This window comes from Salmo salar, unplaced genomic scaffold (assembly GCF_905237065.1).
Source record: "Salmo salar unplaced genomic scaffold, Ssal_v3.1, whole genome shotgun sequence".
NCBI classification, from domain to species: Eukaryota; Metazoa; Chordata; class Actinopteri; order Salmoniformes; family Salmonidae; genus Salmo; species Salmo salar.
In genome coordinates this window covers 60718-73762 of record NW_025549192.1, presented here as the reverse complement: position 1 = coordinate 73762, position 13045 = coordinate 60718, and the positions used below count along the sequence as shown (strand labels likewise).

At 41.5% G+C, this 13045-nt stretch overlaps 2 protein-coding genes across 2 annotated transcripts in view; one reads left to right on the top strand and one right to left on the bottom strand.

Annotated features, from left to right (window-relative positions):
* Positions 1 to 1245, bottom strand: part of LOC123735926 (NACHT, LRR and PYD domains-containing protein 12) — a 37874-nt gene extending 36629 nt beyond the window's left edge. The window contains exon 1 of the mRNA XM_045713094.1: positions 1183 to 1245. The gene's annotated coding sequence lies outside the window, so the exon portion shown is untranslated. The remainder of the gene's footprint in view (positions 1 to 1182) is intronic.
* An 8393-nt stretch (positions 1246 to 9638) lies between these two features.
* Positions 9639 to 11709, top strand: LOC106597858 (NACHT, LRR and PYD domains-containing protein 1 homolog). The gene is made up of 5 exons (XM_045713093.1): positions 9639 to 10057; positions 10187 to 10224; positions 10867 to 10931; positions 11062 to 11276; positions 11465 to 11709. The coding sequence occupies exons 1-5, from the start codon at positions 10045 to 10047 to the stop codon at positions 11707 to 11709; spliced, it is 576 nt and encodes a 191-aa protein (XP_045569049.1). The 5' UTR covers positions 9639 to 10044.
* The last annotated feature ends 1336 nt before the right edge of the window (positions 11710 to 13045 follow it).

Sequence of the window (13045 nt, the reverse complement as noted above, 5' to 3'; positions counted from 1 at the left end):
TGTAGACTATAATATAACCCCATACCTTACCTCACAGCCCTGTAGCCTATAATATAACCCCATACCCTACCTCATAGCCCTGTAGACTATAATATAACCCCATACCCTACCTCATAACCCTGTAGCCTATAATATAACCCCATACCCTACCTCACCGCCCTGTAGACTATAATATAACCCCATACCCTACCTCATAACCCTGTAGACTATATTATAACCCCATACCCTACCTCACAGCCCTGTAGACTATAATATAACCCCATACCCTACCTCATAGCCCTGTAGCCTATAATATAACCCCATACCCTACCTCATAACCCTGTAGACTATAATATAACCCCATACCCTACCTCACAGCCCTGTAGACTATAATATAACCCCATACCCTACCTCATAACCCTGTAGAATATAATATAACCCCATACCCTACCTCATAACCCTGTAGACTATAATATAACCCCACACCCTACCTCATAACCCTGTAGACTATAATATAACCCCATACCCTACCTCACAGCCCTGTAGACTATAATATAACCCCTTACCCTACCTCATAGCCCTGTAGACTATAATATAACCCCACAACCTACCTCATAACCCTGTAGCCTATAATATAACCCCATACCCTACCTCATAACCCTGTAGACTATAATATAACCCCATACCCTACCTCATAGCCCTGTAGCCTATAATATAACCCCATACCCTACCTCATAGCCCTGTAGACTATAATATAACCCCATACCCTACCTCATAGCCCTGTAGACTATAATATAACCCCATACCCTACCTCATAACCCTGTAGACTATAATATAACCCCATACCCTACCTCACAGCCCTGTAGACTATAATATAACCCCATACCCTACCTCATAGCCCTGTAGACTATAATATAACCCCATACCTTACCTCACAGCCCTGTAGCCTATAATATAACCCCATACCCTACCTCATAGCCCTGTAGCCTATAATATAACATTGATACATATTGACTAGGCTGGTCAATATGAATCAGCATCAATGTAAGGATGCCTAAAATGATCATTATTTAAAGTTGAAATCAGTATTGTAATAACTTAACAATTCTGTGGATGTCTTACCCCCTAAATCACCTCTCTCTGCGATGGCCTAACTTCTCCAAAACACTTTTTGTCATAAAATGGTAAAAGAACGCTACAAACCTCAGAAACATTTTTCTTCGACCGACAGTGTCCAGTTCTGCCTCTACTTCCTTATAAATGTACTTCCTTGTTTCAACACAGTGGGCGGGTTCAACCGGTATAGGTTTATGTGAAGACACACAAACACAAAACACACGCGCAGACAGACACACACACACACACACACACACACACACACACACACACTCACACACACCTTTCCGCTAACTTTAGACCATGTGTATGCACAGTTTCTAGTGGTTGAAGTATTGCATTTCAAGAAGGCCAGTAGATTAGTATTTAGTGTAAATGTGGGATATGATGGACACGCTTATTCATAACAATAAAAGTTTAATAACAAGATGCAACAATTTGCCGTTACTGAGACATCCATTCCGTTTATCTTTGCATTTTAAAATAATTAGAAATAGCCATCTATTTCCCTAGGCTTCTATTTATTTCGTTTCCATGATCGTTGCATAATACATTTCTCACCTTTTCTGTGATGTTTTCATACTCACGAGGTAGAATATAGGCCTACAACAAGGTTACCATTCGTCCCATCTCTCGTTTAATTGGACCGACTTCACAACAGTAAATAGATAAGCTATTTCAAGTATTTTGCTCTATGTAAAATACCAGGGACCACATTTGTAAACGTTGTCTACACACAAAATATGCCACAAAACATGCATGTGCCAGTTTTCACGCAAATGTTGTCATTTATAAAAAGTGAACTTGACATGAGAATTTGCTAATCCTCCTGCTAACTTTAGACCAGGCGTCCTTACAGTTTCTAGTGGTTGAAGTCTTGCATTGCAAGAAGACAAAAGTAGACTAGTAGTAGCCTGGTGCAGATGGGGAATATATGACGAGACTCTTATTCAGAACTAAAGAACAGGTAGACCTGGCTAAATATAATAACAAGATGCAATCATTAGCTGTTAGTGAGAAGAGCGTTAATCGATGTGTCTTTACATTCTATAATAATTAGAAGTAGGCATATATTTCCTGTTATTTATTTCATTTCCATGATCATTGCAGAATAATTCCTATACTCGCCAAATATCCTATAGGCCTATAACAAGTTAGGATTGGCTACCATTCCTCCCATCTCTCATTTAATTGGATCCACTTCACAGTAGTAACTAGATAAACTACGGTATTTCAAGCAGACTATTTTGCTCTGTGCCAGTGGCCACCAACCGGTTTATCGCGATCGACTTGTCGATCTCCAAGGCATTTCTAGTTGATCGCCAAACGTTTCTGTAAAAACCCAACGATAAATCCTTGTGTTTCTATTCTTTGTTATTAGTCTCGGGCTGTTGGTGGTAGGTTCAGACAATTCAGCTGCTGTCCTGCGCGCCGGGTTGGCAAACTGTTGCCATTTCGTGTGTCTGAATGTAGAAACTGTTTCCTTTTCATGTGTCTGAATGTACAATCTGTTTCCATTTCATGTGTCTGAAGGTACAAACTGTTTCCATTTCATGTGTCTGAAGGTACAAACTGTTTCCATTTCATGTGTCTGAATGTACAAACTGTTTCCATTTCATGTGTCTGAAGGTACAAACTGTTTCCATTTCATGTGTCTGAATGTACAAACTGTTTCCATTTCATGTGTCTGAATGTACAAACTGTTTCCATTTCATGTGTCTGAAGGTACAAACTGTTTCCATTTCATGTGTCTGAATGTACAACCTGTTTCCATTTCATGTGTCTGAAGGTACCAACTGTTTCCATTTCATGTGTCTGAATGTACAAACTGTTTCCATTTCATGTGTCTGAAGGTTCAAACTGTTTCCATTTCATGTGTCTGAAGGTACAAACTGTTTCCATTTCATGTGTCTGAATGTACAAACTGTTTCCATTTCATGTGTCTGAATGTACAAACTGTTTCCATTTCATGTGTCTGAAGGTACAAACTGTTTCCATTTCATGTGTCTGAATGTACATACTGTTTCCATTCCATGTCTCTGAAGGTACAAACTGTTTCCATTTAATGTGTCTGAAGGTACAAACTGTTTCCATTTCATGTGTCTGAAGGTACAAACTGTTTCCATTTCATGTGTCTGAATGTACAACCTGTTTCCATTTCATGTGTCTGAAGGTACCAACTGTTTCCATTTCATGTGTCTGAATGTACAAACTGTTTCCATTTCATGTGTCTGAATGTACAAACTGTTTCCATTCCATGTCTCTGAAGGTACAAACTGTTTCCATTTAATGTGTCTGAAGGTACAAACTGTTTCCATTTCATGTGTCTGAATGTACAAACTGTTTCCATTTCATGTGTCTGAAGGTACAAACTGTTTCCATTTAATGTGTCTGAAGGTACAAACTGTTTCCATTTCATGTGTCTGAATGTACAAACTGTTTCCATTTCATGTGTCTGAAGGTACAAACTGTTTCCATGTCATGTGTCTGAAGGTACAAACTGTTTCCATTTCATGTGTCTGAATGTACAAACTGTTTCCATTTCATGTGTCTGAAGGTACAAACTGTTTCCATTTCATGTGTCTGAATGTACAAACTGTTTCCATTTCATGTGTCTAAATGTACAAACTGTTTCCATTTAATGTGTCTGAAGGTACAAACTGTTTCCATTTCATGTGTCTGAATGTACAAACTGTTTCCATTTCATGTGTCTGAAGGTACAAACTGTTTCCATTTCATGTGTCTGAAGGTACAAACTCTGCTTCCCGGTGGGCCTGGGGAGGAAATCAAGTGCACCATGTGTCCGCTGGCCAATCAGATTGCTCAGATGACCGAGTCTACAGTGACGTAGCAGACATAAAATAAAGCTACGGCAAAATTGATATTGTGAGATTCCAAAACGTTTAAAACCATGACTAGAGAGAGACTGTCAACGAATGCAGCAAAGAGCTGCTGTTTTTATGAGTGAGTTCATGTTAAGTTTTTACTCAGCGCTGTCAACACTTTGTATTCAACACTTTTATAAGCCATAAAATGCGCGTTGTTCCTATTTCCACTCAGCGCTACAACAAGCAGTGCAGCAGTAATGAATGAGGAGGAAAGTGGATCTATAGGCCTTGTTATTATTAGCGGCTTGGGTCTTTTTTAATATCAATAAATATTTCACTTTCTCTGTTCATAGGAGTAACAACATGAATTTGTGCATGAAGCAGAAATAATGAGGTGCGACTCGAGTTTCGCCATCAGCTGGAAGACGGTGTCCCTTTTTGGTCAGTGTCAGTGGAGGAAAGGGAGAGCGGAGGGATGTTGAGAGACTGACCCTCAGTCTGCTGCTCTCACCCTCTGCTGAGACAGACCCTCAGTCTGCTGCTCTCTCCCTCTGCTGAGACTGACCCTAAGTCTGCTGCTCTCTCCCTCTGCTGAGACTGACCCTCATTCTGCTGCTCTCTCCCTCTGCTGAGACAGACCCTCAGTCTGCTGCTCTCTCCCTCTGCTGAGACTGACCCTAAGTCTGCTGCTCTCTCCCTCTGCTGAGACAGACCCTCAGTCTGCTGCTCTCTCCCTCTGCTGAGACTGACCATCAGTCTGCTGCTCTCTCCCTCTGCTGAGACTGACCCTCAGTCTGCTGCTCTCTCCCTCTGCTGAGACTGACCCTCAGTCTGCTGCTCTCTCCCTCTGCTGAGACTGACCCTCAGTCTGCTGCTCTCTCCCTCTGCTGAGACTGACCCTCAGTCTGCTGCTCTCTCCCCTCTGCTGAGACTGACCCTCAGTCTGCTGCTCTCACACTCTGCTGAGACTGACCCTCAGTCTGCTGCTCTCTCCCTCTGCTGAGACTGACCCTCAGTCTGCTGCTCTCTCCCTCTGATGAGACTGACCCTCAGTCTGCTGCTCTCTCCCTCTGCTGAGACGAACCCTCAGTCTGCTGCTCTCTCCCTCTGCTGAGACGAACCCTCAGTCTGCTGCTCTCTCCCTCTGCTGAGACTGACCCTCAGTCTGCTGCTCTCTCCCTCTGCTGAGACTGACCCTCAGTCTGCTGCTCTCTCCCTTTGCTGAGACGGACCCTCAGTCTGTTTTTAACATTATTTGAACATCTTGGTAAATATGCAGAAACATTCATCAAATGTGATAAATATATCAAACTAAGGTTAAATATCTTGAGTGAGTGAGTTAGTGTGTTTTTAGTAAAAAATATAAACTATTGGGACCAAGACTTAAAAAGAACTGATATTGGTCACAAGATGGAGGAAATGTTGGAACATAACTAACAAAATTAAAGTTAGCAAAAATATATGATTAATCCAGTATAAACTAATGTATAGAGTTTATTACACGAGACAAAATTAACAAATTGTACAGCAGAACGACAGTCATGTCTTAAGTGTAAAACTAACAATGAGTCAATAATTTATGCTTTCTGGGAATGCTATAATTCCAAAAGTTATGGGCGGAGTTACAAGTTGTCTGTCAGAAGTATTATGATGTAAACACACTTTTAATCCGTCTGTCTGCATATTTCATGACATGGCATATGGGGGGTGTAGAGAGAGACCCAATGAGCTGGATGATTCTCTTCTCGTCACTCATATTCTAAAAACGTATACTAAAAATATATGAAAATATGAAAATGGTTGTAAAAAGTTAACATTGGTTAATAATGTGTCCTTCTGTTATTGTCTTAATGCATCTCATTATTCTTAATGTTTTGCATATTTAACAGTGTCGATATATCTCCTCTCTCCAGACTGGATCACTGTAACCTCACATATGAATCCTGTGAGACTCTGACCTCAGCTCTGCAGACACCAAACCCCCCCCTGAGAGAACTGGACCTCAGCTACAATGACCTGGGAGACAGAGGAGTGGAGCTGCTCTGTGTTGGACTAACCAGTCCACTCTGCAACATACAGACACTAGTGTGAGTTAAATATCTTCAGTATGAGTTATTATGTGGATGTTTTCAACATGTGTTAATCATGTGCTCTTCTGCCCTCTAGTCTAGGTCAGTGTGGTCTGACAGAGGGTTGCTGTTCACATCTGGCCTCAGTCCTGAGTTCACCCAACTCACAACTGAAACAACTGGAGCTGAGAGACAATGACCTGCAGGACTCAGGAGTTACACTGCTGTCTGCTGGACTGGAGGATCCAGACTGTAAACTACACACACTGGGGTAAGTACAGCTGTTTCAGTCAGGTCGGTACTGAGCTGAGTTACACTGCTGTCTGCTGGACTGGAGGATCCAGACTGTAAACTACACACACTGGGGTAAGTACAGCTGTTTCAGTCAGGTCGGTACTGAGCTTAGTAAAACAAATACTCTGAAAATCTGACGTTTCTTCACAATGTTTGTGTCATGGACAAATGTATGGGTGTCCTACAAGATAATTGACACCAGTACATCAACCTAGACAGCTGTTGTGTGTCTCTCTGTAGGCTGTCTGGCTGTCTGGTCACAGAGGAGGGCTGTGCTGCTCTGTCTTCAGCTCTGAGGTCATACCCCTCCCACCTGAAAGAGCTGGACCTGAGCTACAATCACCCAGGAGACTCTGCAGGGGGACTGCTTTCAGCTGCTCTGGTGGATCCCACATATAAACTGATGAAGCTGAAGTAAGTCAGAATAGATGTCCTAATAGTGTGAGCAGTGGTTGTGTCATATGTAGTGATGTAGGGTCAGTAACATGAGGACATGATGGTAGAATTAAGGGAAGTTTACTCAGCAGGCTGAGCACTCCAACACAGCATACATCATCACCACATGAATACTCTTCTTCTGCATCTCTGATATCCTGTTGGAATTGTACTCTGTTCTGTATGCAGTAGGTAGGATAGAATACCTGCATGTCTCTAGTAATGAATTGTACTCCGTTCTGTATGCAGTAGGTAGGATAGAATACCTGTATGTCTCTAGTAATGAATTGTACTCCGTTCTGTATGCAGTAGGTAGGATAGAATACCTGTATGTCTCTAGTAATGAACTGTACTCCGCTCTGTATGCAGTAGGTAGGATAGAATACCTGTATGTCTCTAGTAATGAATTGTACTCCGCTCTGTATGCAGTAGGTAGGATAGAATACCTGTATGTCTCTAGTAATGAATTGTACTCTGTTCTGTATGCAGTAGGAAGGATAGAATACCTGTATGTCTCTAGTAATGAATTGTACTCTGTTCTGTATGCAGTAGGTAGGATAGAATACCTGTATGTCTCTAGTAATGAATTGTATTCCGTTCTGTATGCAGTAGGTAGGATAGAATACCTGTATGTCTCTAGTAATGAATTGTACTCTGTTCTGTATGCAGTAGGTAGGATAGAATACCTGTATGTCTCTAGTAATGAATTGTACTCCGTTCTGTATGCAGTAGGTAGGATAGAATACCTGTATGTCTCTAGTAATGAATTGTACTCTGTTCTGTATGCAGTAGGTAGGATAGAATACCTGTATGTCTCTAGTGATGAACTTGGATAGTGCACCAGAACACAACAATATGGTTTAAATGTTGACTGCTTTATTAGGTCTTTGTCAGTCAATAACCTGTTTCTCCTACAGTGTGGATCATGGTGGAGAGTGCAGGCTGAAATCAGGGCTGAGGAAATGTAAGTCTTTAATCCTAATTAACTGAATATTCAGAACTATAGTAACATAGTAACTAATCAATTCTTGTTCTGTACCTACAAAACAACATTTTATATGAAGATGTGGTTTGATTCAACTCTCCTTTTGTCTACAGATGCCTGTCATCTCACCCTGGACCCAAATACAGTAAACCCAAACCTGATACTGTCTGAGGGGAACAGGAAGGTGACATGTGTGGAAGAGATGCAGCATTATGAAGACCATCCAGACAGATTTGACTATCATCCCCAAGTTCTCTGCAGAGAAGGCTTAACTGGATGTCGTTATTACTGGGAGGTGGAGAGGGATGGTGAATGGGCTTACATTGGTGTGGTGTACAAAGGAATGAACAGGAAGGGAGGGGTGCTTCACAGTGGTATTGGAACCAATAGGAAGTCCTGGTGTTTAATCTGCTTTGATGGCTTCTACTCATTTAACCATGCTGGAGTCAGTAGGAGATCCATCTCTGATCCTCATTCTAACAGAGTTGGAGTGTATCTGGACTGGCCAGCTGGTACTTTGTCCTTCTATAGTATGTCCTCCTCTGGTACACTGACACACCTTTACACATTCTACTCCACATTTACTGGACCCCTCTATCCTGGGTTTGGGGTTTGCTCCTCCTCCTCCTCAGTGACCCTGTGTCAGATAGATGACCAACACATTCAGAGGTGAGTCATAGCAATGTTTTATCATTTGTTTCCTCTGGAATCATTCCTACAGTTACATTAGTAGTAGTGGTGTGTTTTAATGTGTTCTGTTGGACCTACAGACAGTTAGATGAGTAGTGGTGGTGTGGTTTAATGTGTTTTGTTGGACCTACAGACAGTTAGATTAGTAGTAGTGGTGTGTATTAATGTGTTCTGTTGGACCTATAGACAGTTAGATTAGTAGTTGTGGTGTGTTTTAATGTGTTCTGTTGGACCTACAGACAGTTAGATTAGTAGTAGTGGTGTGTTTTAATGTGTTCTGTTGGACCTACAGACAGTTAGATTAGTAGTAGTGGTGTGTTTTAATGTGTTCTGTTGGACCTACAGACAGTTAGATTAGTAGTAGTGGTGTGTTTTAATGTGTTCTGTTGGACCTACAGACAGTTAGATTAGTAGTAGTGGTGTGTTTTAATGTGTTCTGTTGGACCTACAGACAGTTAGATTAGTAGTAGTGGTGTGTTTTAATGTGTTAGTAGATTCCTGTCCTCTATTTAATTTCAGTCTGTTAAATAGAACAGCCTCTCTGTTATGTCATTCTCTCTCTAACCACTAGAGGGCATCAGAACCTGTTGAATAGAACAGCCTCTCTGTAATGTCATTATCTCTGTAACCACTAGAGGGCATCAGAACCTGTTAAATAGAACAGCCTCTCTGTAATGTCATTCTCTCTCTAACCACTAGAGGGCATCAGAACCTGTTAAATAGAACAGCCTCTCTGTAATGTCATTCTCTCTCTAATCACTAGAGGGCATCAGAACCTGTTAAATAGAACAGCCTCTCTGTAATGTCATTCTCTCTCTAACCACTACCTGGTGACTTCACACCTCTAAGGGCTTTCCTCAAGATATGCAATGTCACCTGTCAGTATTGCCTATATGAAAGTTGACATAGTGGGTTATGTCACATTTAGGCAATGTGCCCTACATAGGGAGTTGTTCTCTCACCCCATATAAACTTGTTGTATGTCTTATGAAGACTGTATGTATGCTATATGAAGCCTTTATAAGTTGTATTTAGTTTAATCTCAGTCTATCCTTCTGCTTTACCAACACCAGAGACCATGGTGGAGAGAGTTGGATCAAGCCTGGACCTGAGGACACCAGAGACCATGGTGGAGAGAGTTGTATCAAGCCTGGACCTGAGAAATGTGACTGTTAGTAACTGATAATTGTTTTTAAATCAAAATTGTTTTAAGCGTTCATTGTAGTTGAGTCCCAGGCAAGGAACACAATCATGATCTATTTGGTCAAAACAAACTTAAAGGTAGAGTCAGCAATATGACGTAGATGCACAAAGTAAACAGCATAGTGGGTCAATTTCTACAACAACTAAGAGCATTGTAGCGCAAGGCTAAACTTCTCTGCTGTTTTGGTCCCGTGGCTAACACTCTGTTAGAGAGTGAAGAGAACCCTTCCACATAGGCAGATACTGTGTGTGACTGTGTGAGAGAGAAGTCAGGCATCTTGCTCATCACAATATCTGTGGTGCTGCTCGTACAAAATCATTTAGCTGACTCTACCTTTAAGCTCTCATCCTAGGATCTACCAGAAATCAGGCCCCAACATCTACAAAACATGGACCAGAACGATGTTGTTTCCTGCTTCCACAAACATTAATTAATATAACACTAATGTCAGATTATGGTATGCTAATGAGTGTACATTCTGAGACTGTTGATCACTTATATTCATTTTTATTACAAGTCTATTTAATAATTATTCATTCAATATTCCATGAGATTGTACATTTTAAATAACTACTTTTGACTTCAGGGATTCCTCAGAGCTGTAAGACTTGTGACCATGTTGAGGTAAGTCATAATGTCAATTCTTATTTTTACATACCTGCAGGAGTCAGGCACAGTCTCAAAGCCAGGTGTGTACTGACCAACCATTCATACTGGGATATAGACAGTCCTGTGTTCTGCTTTAGTAATATAAACACAGTCTCAAAGCCAGGTGTGTACTGACCAACCATTCATACTGGGATATAGACAGTCCTGTGTTCTGCTTTAGTAATATAAACACAGTCTCAAAGCCAGGTGTGTACTGACCAACCATTCATACTGGGATATAGACTGTCCTGTGTTCTGCTTTAGTAATATAAACACAGTCTCAAAGCCAGGTGTGTACTGACCAACCATTCATACTGGGATATAGACAGTCCTGTGTTCTGCTTGTAGTCATGCAGGATTTTAGCTGTTGTCATATTTTGTCATTTGACAGTTTATTTGATAAATCACCAGCATTCCATGTAACATTGAATAAATACATTAGATTAGTTACTTTGGTTAATTGGCCAGTTTCTGGACACAGATTAAGTCTAGTCCTCGACCGTAAAGAACTTTCTATTGGAACTTCCATAGAGTATGCTTTTTAGTCCAGCACTAGACTCAATCTGTGTCCAGGAAACAGGCCCCATATGTATTACTGACATGCTCGTCCTTGTTCAGGACTCCACACACTGGCTTCAGATTGAACCCTTGACTTCCACTGTCCAGGGAGTGACAATGTTCAGGTAAAATAACTACTTTTAACATTTCATTCCACCTGCTAGTGTATTTCCCCATTACCTTTGGTAAAAGTCTTCTAATCCAACCTCTCCATTTGACCATTGACCCTCTACCATATCTTGTTGTTGCCCTCAGACACAGGACACCCAAAGGGAGTTATGAGTGCACAGTGTCTGGGCTCCGCTGGCTGTGTGAGAGAGATGTCATTCTGAAGTATCACTTCAGGAACTGGGAACCCTACAGTCAACTTCTGAAAGACATGCAGTACACACAAGGTGGTCCATTGCTGGACATCACTATGGAGTTAGGTGAACTGGAGGAAGTTCATCTGCCACACTGTGTCTGTTTAGGTAAAACCATATAGAAATAGTATTCAGGAAGACATTTCCATGTAACTGAATTTCACTTCCTGAATTAATTAAATTACTATTCTGGGAGTTTGAGTTTACTGTGATCTGGTACTGCATATTCTTTGTGTTTTAGTTGGATGAATAATACAATATTTGTCTTTCTGTCTCCTTTTTATTGTGTTGTTCAGGGACCAACCCTTCCCTGAGGAATGAGATGAAGATTCTTCATGTAGAGGAACATGGAGTGTCTTTAGAGGAAGTGCATGAGGTCACCAGATTCCATGCTAAGATTCTCCATCCCAAGTTCTCAGCTATCTCTGTTATACTGAGATATATATTTTCTTGGAACGTAGATGTCCACTGTGAGCTGATGCTCTATCTGACAGTGAAAAAGGAAACACTAATTCCACGCCTATACCTGTTCCCCCAGTAACCCCGGCCAAATACTGGTGAGGTTCCATTATTATAGAGATGACCTTAACTAACCAGTGGTGCAGTTTATGTTGACACTCATTAAATGAAGATAAGTGTGTTGGTAGTTTTCTGAATAATGTTTGAATTAGACTATACATTGACTGGCTGTGTATTCCATGCCTCGTTTCACAGGCTGTGGAACAACAGGAATCAAAGTTTCAAGGGTCTAAAAGGATTCTCATCTCAAGACCAGAGCAGTCCTTCAAACTGAAAAGTTCCTTCAGACTGAACATTCCCTGTTCTACCTCCATCTTTCCACCGGTACAGTTTTAGTAGACTAAGAACATGAATCTGACATTTAAGTCACATCTCTCTCTCTCTCTCTCTCTCTCTCTCTCTCGTCTCTCTCTCTCTCTCTCTCTCTCTCTCTCTCTCTCTCTCTCTCTCTCTCTCTCTCTCTCTCTCTCTCTCTCTTTTATGCTGGCAGTGTTTGGTGCATGCTGGGTATTGTATGAGTGAGGGTGAGTGTTGTCTGGAGTTAGATCGCCTGTGGTTTCTTTCTTGTTTACTTTTCTTGGTGGTTTTCCTTTTTCTGCTGATTCAGGTTTTTTTCAGTGGTAGAATTAGATATATTGTATTTCTTGTTGAATTATCCTTGTTTTGGTGGGGATGGCGACCCACATGTGGTCGGCGTCCCTGCCACTTGGGCACGGCTTGAGGTGTGTTACTAAAGCTACTGTCACTGTGGAGGAGTATCTGGTCTCAGTAGGAGAGAAGGTAGACTATGAAAAAGTTATGCCGCTTTTTCTCCGTCAACAAGGGTTACGATTTTGAATGTACCGCCTTTTATTGCAAATGAGCGATTGGAACGCGAGTTATTGCGGTTTGGGAAATTGGGTTTCAAACACTCGACTCTGAAAAAGGTTGTTGTTTCGGCGACAGGTGTTTATGTTTTTGGATTCACCGGAGCAGACTTTGGAGTTATCATTTAAAGTCAAGTATGACATCAGACTGTATATGGCTTATGCTAGTACGGGTAGTCAACAGTGATTTGAGTGTGGGGATGTTGGCCATAAGTAACATGCTTGCAGGTGGTCCTCGTAACGCCTGGACTCACTGATGTAGGGAGAGGTGGGCTGACAGTGGTAGGAGCAGCCACAAGCACCTGTTGCTGAGGAACAAGTTGTTTGTGTTGAGGGTACTGAGTTGCAGTTTGTAACAGAGGGGAACATAGCGTCTGATGTGCAGCAGAAAAAATTGTTGTAGGAGCTCAGGATGGATCTGGGGAGCCATTTCCCCAGACTGGTGAGAAGATGCCCAGTACGCGTGATGGAGTACAGGAGGGGGTTTAGGTG

What these genes read in the sequence shown, in the direction of transcription:
- LOC106597858 (XM_045713093.1), top strand. An exon ending in AGACTTGTGACCATGTTGAG is followed by an intron (nt 10,225 to 10,866) that starts GTAAGTCATAAT and finishes GTCCTTGTTCAG; the next exon opens with GACTCCACACACTGGCTTCA. An exon ending in CAGGGAGTGACAATGTTCAG is followed by an intron (nt 10,932 to 11,061) that starts GTAAAATAACTA and finishes TGTTGCCCTCAG; the next exon opens with ACACAGGACACCCAAAGGGA.